General features: G+C 36.7%; 2 protein-coding genes across 2 annotated transcripts; both read right to left on the bottom strand.

Annotated features, from left to right (window-relative positions):
- Positions 1–3,213: 3,213 nt before the first annotated feature.
- Positions 3,214–5,150, bottom strand: LOC141649140 (protein FAR1-RELATED SEQUENCE 6-like). The gene is made up of 2 exons (XM_074457839.1): positions 4,892–5,150; positions 3,214–3,881 (listed from the first exon to the last, which is right to left on the bottom strand). Exons 1-2 carry the CDS (start codon positions 5,148–5,150, stop codon positions 3,214–3,216), a joined length of 927 nt encoding a protein of 308 aa, XP_074313940.1.
- A 960-nt stretch (positions 5,151–6,110) lies between these two features.
- LOC141649133 (protein FAR1-RELATED SEQUENCE 12-like) lies at positions 6,111–6,587 on the bottom strand. The gene has a single exon (XM_074457830.1). The coding sequence runs from the start codon at positions 6,585–6,587 to the stop codon at positions 6,111–6,113; it is 477 nt and encodes a 158-aa protein (XP_074313931.1).
- Between the last annotated feature and the right edge of the window lie 4,028 nt (positions 6,588–10,615).

Here is a 10,615-nt window from a genome sequence, read left to right as displayed (position 1 = left end):
GTGGAAATGTGATCATATAGAAAGTGTAAATGTGATGACATAGGGAGTGTAAAGGTGACTAAATAGGAAGTGTAAATGTCAGCACATATAAGGTGTAAATGTGAATATATGGAAAGTGTAAATGTCGTCACATAGGAAGTGTAAATGTGAGATATAGTGAAGTGTAAAAGTTATGACACAGGGAGTGTAAAGGTGACTAAATATGAAGTGTAAATGTCATGACATATATAGTGTAAATGTGAATATATGGAAAGTGTAAATGTCATGACACGGGGGATTTGTAAATGTGACGAATTATTGAAAGTGTAAATCTGAAATTTTTTATTGAGTGTATCTTTTATGTCTTTGTTGTCACACTGCCTGGTCTTCATCCCGATCTTATCGGCAATAATGATCATTACTGATTGTGCATGCATAAACTTCGTTTCCGAGCAGATAGAGTATTTGGACAACCGTCGATACGACGACGATTTTGAGAAGCTTCCCTATTTTGGAATTTCCCGTATTGCGGTAATAATTATAAATAGCATACCTTAATTTGTTCTTTAGTGTTGTTGTATTCTGGAATGGTAAACACTGTTTTTAAATTGACTTTTTTTTTTAAATTCCTTTTACAGTGTGATTTAATGGGTGCGTATCTGGAGTCTAAAGGGTTTGTCAGAGGTTCAAAGGTTGCTGGGTTCAAATTTGTGAATGTCGAATTTAAATGGCAAGGCACGGGTTATTCTGCGTTTGATTGCGGGGTGTACATGATGATACACATCTTTGCTTTTCAATGGGAAGCTATTTGATGCGCCTTAGGTGAGAGGGACGTTCGAACCTCGTCCGGGCTGAAGTGGTGTCGATTCTTATCCTGAGTGACCATAACAAAGTGAGGGAGAGCGTTCGCTCAAGGATAACCCAGTTCAGGGAAAAGTATGGTCAAGGTGTGAACCTGCTGGAAAACCTGGTCTCCAATGTTGCATGTAAGCGAGTCCGGACGACGAGGAAGAGATTACGTACGAGAAACGTCCCCGTGTTGCGTCCCACCCCTAAACGCCAGACGGAAGCCCCGTGGGCAATCCCGTAGCCTTACGGGCGGAAAGCGACCCGTTGTTGTTCAAGCGTCGGTGCGATCGTCGGGTAGCCAACCTTTGTCACCGACGGAGCCGTCCCCGTGGCGGGGGGATGGCTTAGGTTGCTCAATTGTTGTGTGGGGTCTGCTGCATGCGCAACTCTTGTTGTCTCGACCTTCTTACGGAATAATCAAAGCTTGGTCAGGGGTATTCGATCACGTCGTAAGCATGCGGTGGACTATTGCCTGTTAGACGACTACAACTTTGAAAATTCGTTAGTACCTGCCATACTCTTATAACAGGGCCAATTAGTTACGATATTTAATTTGTAACTACTTCTCAATTTCTTACTATTATACGTGTGTTTTATTGCAGTGAATCAATCTCTTGGTACAAAGAGGCATGCGTGCTACGGTCCGACATCATGACCATGCTTCCCGAGGTTGTAATGTCGCCTGTTGTCATTGAGTCGTGGGCTTTTTTCTTTGAACCATTTGGAGTCTATTTGAACACTTACTTTCTAGGATGGCCTTCTTTGGGATACGTCATATGGTACACCCCCCCCCCCCCCCCCGCTCAATATATAAAAGTTATACATTAGTTCTTACTTTTATTATGTAGTCTCACTCACTCCCCTGAACAGGAATGTATCATGCGGACTTTTGGAAATCCGTGAAGCGAGTGCTCACGAGTCTAATGACATCACCGATCGGTGTATCACATTGGGATACCTTCATCCAGGATCGTGATAAAACTTTCAACCTGAATGCCGAGTTTATCTTCGTACTTGTCAACATTGGTGGGCACTTTGCATGCGTGTGTATAAATTTTGGACAACAAGCGTTGATCTCCTTGACTACCAACATCATGCCAATGGGATCGATCGAAATGTGCAATGTTACTCGCCAAGTGGCATCATTTGTTAGCGATTATTTGGACGTCGAACGGACGGGGGATATGAGATTACGAGCTTTGAGCATCGGCAAATCCCGTTCAGGCGCCAAACACCCCTTCCTAACATAACAGATCGGGGATTTTTTTGTATGATGTATATCTTTGATGTACGAGGGTCAACCTTTTGAGCATCCAGACTTGGAGAGGAAGAGGAATCGACGGTACTTGGTAGTCGAGTTGGTGGCGACGCTTGTTCTAGCTGACATAAATGTCAACAGAGACATTTTTGAAGCAAAGTTGAATGGGTTTATCGCCGGAAAAGAAGATTTATAGGCCAAGTTACAAAAGAAGCGCAAAATTAAGGCTGTGTTGTCGAAAAAGTGAACAATTTGTGGACATATTTTTTTTTTAAATGTATTTTGTTTGGCAATCTTGAACTTAGAAAGGAATGTTTTGTATTGTGGTTGGCAATGTTTGTAAGTGTAAGCTTTACAGTAATGAAGTGTAATGGTTGACTATTTTTTGGCATTTATAATCATAGTTTATTCAAAGTGTAAATGTGACTAAATTGCAAGTGTAACTGATATCACACTTGTAATTTACTCACATTTACACTAAGTGTAAATGTTAACACACTTAAAGTGTAAATGTTAACACTGTCAGTGTTACCTTTAACATACTGAAAGTGTGAATGTAAACACACTGAAATTAATTTGAATGCAGTGTAAATGTGGTGACATGGGAAGTGTAAATGTGGTGACAGCCCAAGTGTAAATGTGAACAAAAAAAAGTGTAAATAAGAACAAATAGGAAGTGTAAATTTGAATATAGGAGAAGTGTAAATGTGAACAAATAAAGTGTAAAACTGACTAAATTGGAAGTGTAAATGTGAAGATATTCAAAGTATAAATCTGAGGATATAGTATGTGTAAATGTGAAGTTCTTTGGAAGTGTAAATGTCTTTGACATGGGAAGTGTAAATGTTAACAGGTTATTTGAAAATAAGTGTAACTGTTACTTGAAATAACATAAGTAATCCAAAATAAGTTCAAGTAACACAATGTTTGGCTATCTAATAAAACAGAGAGATTTTGGTCTTATGCCAGTGTAACTCTAACGTTGGTGTTACTAAAAGTTACACCAACTGCAGATTCAAAGTTTGCCATGAGACCAATTCCTTATCGCCCGCTCCAGTTATAGCACATCAAAGTTTTAAGTTACACACTCAAAATATATAGAGCAACACTTGTCACTGATCTGACGTCTATTCTTGTTCTGACTCCAGCTCTTCCTCCTCCTCTCCTTCATCCTCTTCTGGTTCAGACGACCCTTCGCACAATGGAGTGTGTGCTGAGAAGGGGTTAGGGCAGTTTCTCTTGTCGTGATTTGTCATTCTCTTGCAATTCTTACACTTACGTTTGGGTTTCCTAGCCAACACCATTGCTTTTGTTTTGGCTGACAACAATCTTTTTCCGGTCTCCTTGTTTTTCGAATTCTTTGGTGGCAATATCGTCACTACCTCACATGCCGTACAATTCAGAAATTTCTCCATTTGTTGATTTTTATTCAACACTTCCCCTAATGGTGACAGGGACTGTTTAAATGATCTAATTACAGCGGAAAAGCTGTCAACATCAGCTATTCCTTTGTCTCGAAGGAGCCCTACAGCTTCATGAACTTCTGACCACATTATTGACATTGCAATTTGTATTTCATCGATGACTTGCATGTTTTCTGTTCCTTCACCATTACTATTGAAAATCCTTAATCGGAGATACTCTTTCATCCATCTATTCAAAACATAATCTTCTGGTATAGTCTTTATCCCACTTGCTGAAAAAATCCATATTATATGGCGGCATAGGATTCCGGTTCTTTCAAACATCGTACAACTGCAGCTTGCTTTACGTGTACCTGTGTCATCAGATAAAGCTAGCATGTAAGTGTGAACGTTAAAAATAGTGTCACTGATCTAAAGTGTAAATGTCATGAATTGTAAAGTGTAAATGCTAAGTAATTAGAAGTGTAAATGTTATCTAATAGGAAGTGTAAATGTTAAGGTATTAGAAGTGTAAATGTTAAGTTATAGGGACTTGAATGTGTAAATGTCATGATGTAAAGTGTAAATGTCATGACATGTAGTGTGTAAATGCTAAGTAATTAGAAGTGTAAATGTAAACTAATAGGAAGTGTATATGTTAAGGTATAGGAAGTGTAAATGTGAAGGTATTAGAAGTGTAAATGTAATGATCTAAAGTGTAAATGTCATGAATTGTAAAGTGTAAATGCTAAGTAATTAGAAGTGTAAATGTAAACTAATAGGAAGTGTAAATGTTAAGGTACTAGAAGTGTAAATGTTAAAATATAGGGGATTTACATGTGTAAATGTCATATGATGTAAAGTGTAAATGTCATGAAATGTAGTGTAAATGTCAATAAGTGGAAAAGTGTAAATGTTAAGGTATAGGAAGTGTAAATGTGAAGGTATCAGAAGTGTAAATGTAATGATCTAAAGTGTAAATGTCATGAATTGTAAAGTGTAAATGCTAAGTAATTAGAAGTGTAAATGTAAACTAATAGGAAGTGTAAATGTTAAGGTACTAGAAGTGTAAATGTTAAGTTATAGGGGATTTACATGTGTAAATGTCATATGATGTAAAGTGTAAATGTCATCAATTGTAAATGTTAAGGTATTAGAAGTGTAAATGTTAAGTTATAGGCATTTAAATGTGTAAATGTCATATGATGTAAAGTGTAAATGTCATCAATTGTAAAGTGTAAATGTTAAGTTATTAGAAGTGTATATGCAAACTAATAGGAAGTGTAAATGTATACTAATAAAAAGTGTAAATGTTAAGTTATTAGAAGTTTAAATGTTAAGTTATAGGAATTTAAATGAGATAAAAACAGAAAGTGTAAATGTCATAGGAAGTGTAAACTACCTGGACTGTACACAACTTCAAAATTCTTCTTTCTGGTTGAATCTTTGTGATGAGTTACCTCTAGCTCGCCTCTCTCAGTGAAACCTCCTGTTCTACATGTATCAATTGAGAAGATGGCTTCTTGTTTGAATTTGTTGAAAGCTGAATAGGTGTACACCTTTGCAGCATGAATCTCTAATGCCAGATGTGTTGACGCGTTGCGGGACGAGTGCTTATCCATGTTGTCAAGTCGCTTCTGTGTATGTCTTTGTTGGTCCATAGCGCTCTCAAAACGCATCCAAAACTCAACCAATGTTCCTGACTTGTGCTCAAACCTCTTGAAAAAGCTATTTTCGCTCTCTGATCTTTGAGTTGTCCTCATAATCGACGCCATCCTCAAGTCTCTGCAATGCGCCATCACCCACTGTCCCCTTATAGCATATGTATCTGCAAACCAATCATTTACGCCAACACCATGATCTTGAATTATTTGCTCCCAGATACAATCAAATTCTGCTGCCTCAAGCTCATCGTCCCATATAATGTCATTAATTTTACACATGAACTCATTATAATCGCTTCTCGAGACGCCAAACTTACTTGGCATTTTGTTCATTATATGCCACATACAGAACCGATGGCGCGCTGTCTTGAAAACAAGAGGGACAGATTTGATAATACCTGGGTCCTGATCTGTAATAATGTACTCGGGTTCCTTACCCCCCATTGCTTGTAAAACCGGGTGAAAACCCAATTAAACGACTCATAATCTTCCCTTGCAACTAGAGCCTCACAGAACGTCACAGATCGTTTATGGTGGTCAACACCTGTGAATGGTGTGAATACCATAGAATACTTATTGGTGGAGTAAGTTGGGTCGAATGACACCGCATTACCAAAAATTTTGTAATTATCTCGGGCGGTACCGTCCGCCCATATGGCCCTACGTAGGCTGCCATCATCGTCAAGGTCATAGTCAAAGTAAAAACCTATTCTTGTTTCAGTCATTTCCTTGAAATGGTCAACAAACAACTGACCATCCCGTTCGTGAATGAAACATTTAACATCCCTATGGAAGTTCTTAAAATCATTTAAGCTTGCTCCAATGTTTTCGTATCCATTCACTTGTTCTTTTGATTCGTATGTTTTTGTTGCTCCTATCTTCACCGCCAATCAATCATTAATGATACGTCATATAAATATAACATGAATGGAATAATTTATTTAGTATAGAGATCGATTATGTATTACAAACCCTTGAGTTTGAAACAATTATCATCTTGTGATAATCTGTTATGTTACGCGACAATTTCGGAACTCTGTCCTTAAGTGAGATAAGCTCGTGATTGTGACCCTCGTGGAACCGGTCAATTAATAAAAGACCATTCTTCATATATAGTCGTATCCTCGCTTTACACCCCACTCTAGTGACCCTGAATATCCTCTGTGACTTCTCCCCATCCAGTCCGTCATCCTGATCTTTTCTGGGCGTCTTGTGAGCGAAACCTTCTCGATTGCGGGGCACGAGCTTTGACTTGATCTCACCGCCACGCCATTTTTTTGTTGTGTACCTACGTACATCAAACCCACAAGCAATGGCGTATATCTTATAAAAAGTCACCGCATCCTCAACCCCCCCAAACTCATGGCCGATGTACGGTGTAAACCTCTTCTCCACCTCCTTACACACTCCTCCCCTGTCAAGGTTGAACCCCATTCTGTTTTACCAAGTCTGCAAATGTGCACAGAGTGTAAGTGTAAATGTAAATGTCCTCAGATATGAAGTGTAAATGTGCTGTTCTAAAAGTGTAAATGTCATCAAAAGCGTAAATGTCAAAACTATAGTAAAAGTAAACATCCAAAAGTGTAAGTGTAAATGTCAGTAGAAACGAAGTGTAAGTGTGATGTTCTGAAAGTGTAAATGTCAGCAAAAGTGTAAATGTCAGCAGAAATGCAGTGTAAATGTGATGCTTTATAAGTGTAAATGTCAACAAAAGTGTAAATGTTTTCAGAATGCTAACTCAAATTAAAACTATAATATTAACAATTAAAAGGTGACTATAACAATTAAAATGTGTAAATGTAAAACTATAGCAAAAAGAGTAAACATCCAAATGTGTAGCGGAAACGAAGTGTAAATGTGATGGCTTTAAAAGTGTAAATGTCAACAAACGAAGTCTGAAAGTGTAAATGTCATCAAAAGTGTAAAAGTACACCAAAAGTGTAAACATGAGCAGGAATGCAGTGTAAATGTGAGGCTTTAAAAGTGTAAATCTCAACAAAAGTGTAAATGTTGTCAGAATGCTAACTCACATAAAAATATAACAATTAAAATGCAAAGGTGAGCAGGAATGCAGTGTAAATGTGATGCTTTCAAAGTGTAAATGTCAACAAAAGTGTAAATGTTGTCAGAATGCTAATTCACATCAAAAATATAACAATAAAAATGCAAAGGTGACTATAACAATAAAAAAGTGTAAATTTAAAAGTACAGGAAAAGTGTAAACGTGAGCAGTAATGCAGTGTAAATGTGAGGCTTTAAAAGTGTAAATGTCAACAAAAGTGTAAGTGTTGTCAGAATACTAACTCACATAAAAAATATAACAATTAAAATGCAAAGGTGACTATAACAATAAAAAAAAGTGTAAATTTAAAAGTACAGGGAAAGTGTAAACGTGAGCAGTAATGCAGTGTAAATGTGAGGCTTTAAAAGTGTAAATGTCAATAAAAGTGTAAATGTTGTCAGAATGCTAATTCACATATAAAATATAACAATAAAAAGTGTAAATGTAAAACTATAGCTAAAATGTTCATGTAAATGTTGTCAGAATGAGTTCATGCTAATCCAAACTCAAATTAATGAAAACCCAGCTTGAAGATTTAATTCTAACAATCTTCATTTCAAACCCAGTAACAAATAATCAAAACAAGAATGAACAAATTCGATGACATGCAAAAATGCAAAACTGTGGGATTTAGAGAGAACTTTAGCTGAATGCAAAATGCAAAAATGTAAAAATGCTTCCTATTCAACTGAAAAATATGAAAACGTGACTGAAAACAATGAATAAAATGAAGAAATACCATTGATGCCATCTATTATTTGCATGTTTACGCTAATTTGGAGGATTTAGAGAGAACTTTAGCTTCGTTTGGAGATGAAAGCACCCAGTTTTAGAGAGAAGAAAGAAAGAAAAAGGTTGGAATTAAGTGTGTTCAGGAAGGAAGAATGTGGGAAGTGGAAACATAGTACAAAGGATATATGGTTTTGTCCGCAGGAAATTATCATTGGTAAGGACAATTTGCAGGAATTGTTGTCCTCTCTCATAGCCAAGCTTTTCCCTTTTTTTTTTTTGCCCTACATTTTGTAAAAAATCTCCACCATAGATGTTGTCCATCTAAGGGTCCTTATAAGGACTTAAGGACTCAAATGAGGTAAGGGACTCATTAGATCTCTTCTATATATATATGTATATCTATATATATGTATGTGTGTATATATATATATATATATATATATATATATATATATATATATATATATATATATATATATATATATATATATATATATATATATTAATAATCTCCATAACTAATGATATGGACAAACAAAATAAATGGATTGGTATATGATAGTATGAGTCAAACGTATTACTTACTTCATTTCGGAACCATTTCGGATAACTTTTGTCATGTTTGCTCCAAACATCATCAGAGGACATGACATCAGGAAATGTGAGTTTGATATGTGTCTCAAATTCCCTATATATAGCAAGAAAATGTTTTAATTATGTATTACCTATAATTTTGATCTTATTTGATAATTAAAAATGTATTGAGTAATGACGAAATAATAACTTACTTTTCATAAGGCTCTAACAATTTCCCACAATCCCTTAGCACATAAAATGAGAATCTTCATACTCTTTCTTACTCAAGTGCCTCTGAATACATTTCCCAGTTGTAGTTCCCATGTCAGCATTGAATAACTCGAGTAATTTCATTGAATCTATGTCGTCATCGGAATTCACACCAACATCTAACGAAGGGCCGGCCATATGTACCCCGGGAGACTCAAGGTTATAAGGTGTTGCCCTTTAGCTTGTCGGTGTCCTTTCTCATCATATGTGCCCAGTACCCCGCCAGCTCCGAAAGCTTAAAGACTCGTTTAATTTGCTTTCAGCCAAATCTTTCGCTTTTGTGTCAATGTGACTTTCAAAATATAGGGAACAGAAATTTGCAATTTCCTCTAACAAAAAAGAATTGCATATGGAACCCTCCACCCGAGCTTTGTTGCCAATCTTTCTTTTTATATGATTAAGAAATCTCTCAAATGGATACATCCATCGATATTGAACAGGTCCTCCAACCTTCGCTTCATAAGGTAAGTGAATTGGCAAATGCTCCATGGAATTGAAGAAAGATAGGGGAAATATTTTCTCTAACTTGCATATTATCTCCGCAATGTTATTCTCTAGACGTTCCATAGAATCAACTCTAATCGTAGAAGTACACAAGTCTCTAAAAAGTTGGCTGATCTTAGTTACTGCATTCCAAGAATTAGTTGGAGCAACTCTCTCAAGGCAACAGGGAGTAGCCGTTCCATAAAGACATGACAATCATGACTTTTCATGGAATACAACACCTTATTTTTATGGTCAACACACCGACTTAAATCTGAAGCATAACCATCCGGGAATTTCAATTTAGCAACCCATTCACATAGAGCCTTTTTCTTCGCAGTTTCTAAAACAAACCTAGATAATATTTGCCGTTTATAACAAAGTTCATTAAAGTCTAGTTTTTCCTTAGGGCCAAATTTAGTTTTACCTGGTACATCCATCATCGTGTTGATAAGCTGTTCGAAAAAGTTTTTCTCAATGTGCATAACGTCTAGGTTGTGTCGAATTAACAACGTTTTCTAGTAAGGAAGTTCCCAAAGTATGCTTTTTTTCCACCAACCTTCATTCTTGTCTTTCAATCTTTTCAATTCTTGATCAGAAGCATCAACTATTTTTGGCAAATCCTTAACGGAATCCCACACTTCATCACCTGTTAATTTCGACGCGACTATGCGATTCTCGGTTTTTCTGTTCTTTAGAAAATGCTTACAATTGTTGCGGAAAGGATGATCAGGTCTTAAGAACTCACGGTGACAATCGAACCAACAAACCTTTTTGCTATTTTTAAGCCAAAAAGATCTATGTTCTTTTTCTTGACAATAAGGACAAGCACGGTACCCACTTTACGGACCAACCGGAAAGCATGCCATATCTTGGGAAATCATTGATCGTCCACATTAATGCAGCCTTTAATTGGAAATTTTGTTTCTTAGAAACATCGTAAGTATACACGCCGGTTTCCCAAAGTTCTTTCAACTCTTTAATCAACGGTTGCAGGTACACATCCAAATTTGTCTTAGGGTTCTTAGGACCTGGAACGAGCAGAGATAAGAACATAAATTGTCGCTTCATACATAACCAAGGAGGTAAGTTGTATGGAGTGACAATCACAGGCCAACATGAGTAATTCCTCCCAAATTGCCCATAAGGATTAAATCCATCTGTACACAAACCAAGCCGAACATTACGAGGCTCACTTGAAAATTCTGGATGCTCTCTATCAAAATGTTTCCACGCTTCTCCATCACTTGGGTGTGCCATTGTCCCCCTTTCTCTTAATCGAGAGTTTCTATGATGCCAACTCATCTCACCTGCTATCTGCTTGGTTGCATATAATCGT

The sequence above is a fragment of the Silene latifolia genome, chromosome 1, assembly GCF_048544455.1.
Source record: "Silene latifolia isolate original U9 population chromosome 1, ASM4854445v1, whole genome shotgun sequence".
NCBI classification, from domain to species: Eukaryota; Viridiplantae; Streptophyta; class Magnoliopsida; order Caryophyllales; family Caryophyllaceae; genus Silene; species Silene latifolia.
Note: the sequence above shows the minus strand (reverse complement) of the source record. Positions and strands in the feature narration are given on the sequence as shown.

Excerpts from the sequence above, each read along its gene's own strand:
- LOC141649140 (XM_074457839.1), bottom strand. The coding sequence starts at position 5,150 with ATGGACCAACAAAGACATACACAGAAGCGACTTGACAACATGGATAAG. Across the intron at positions 3,882-4,891 it reads TGAAGTTGTGTACAGTCCAG|CTTTATCTGATGACACAGGT; the intron begins GTAGTTTACACT and ends CTTACATGCTAG.
- LOC141649133 (XM_074457830.1), bottom strand. The coding sequence starts at position 6,587 with ATGGGGTTCAACCTTGACAGGGGAGGAGTGTGTAAGGAGGTGGAGAAG.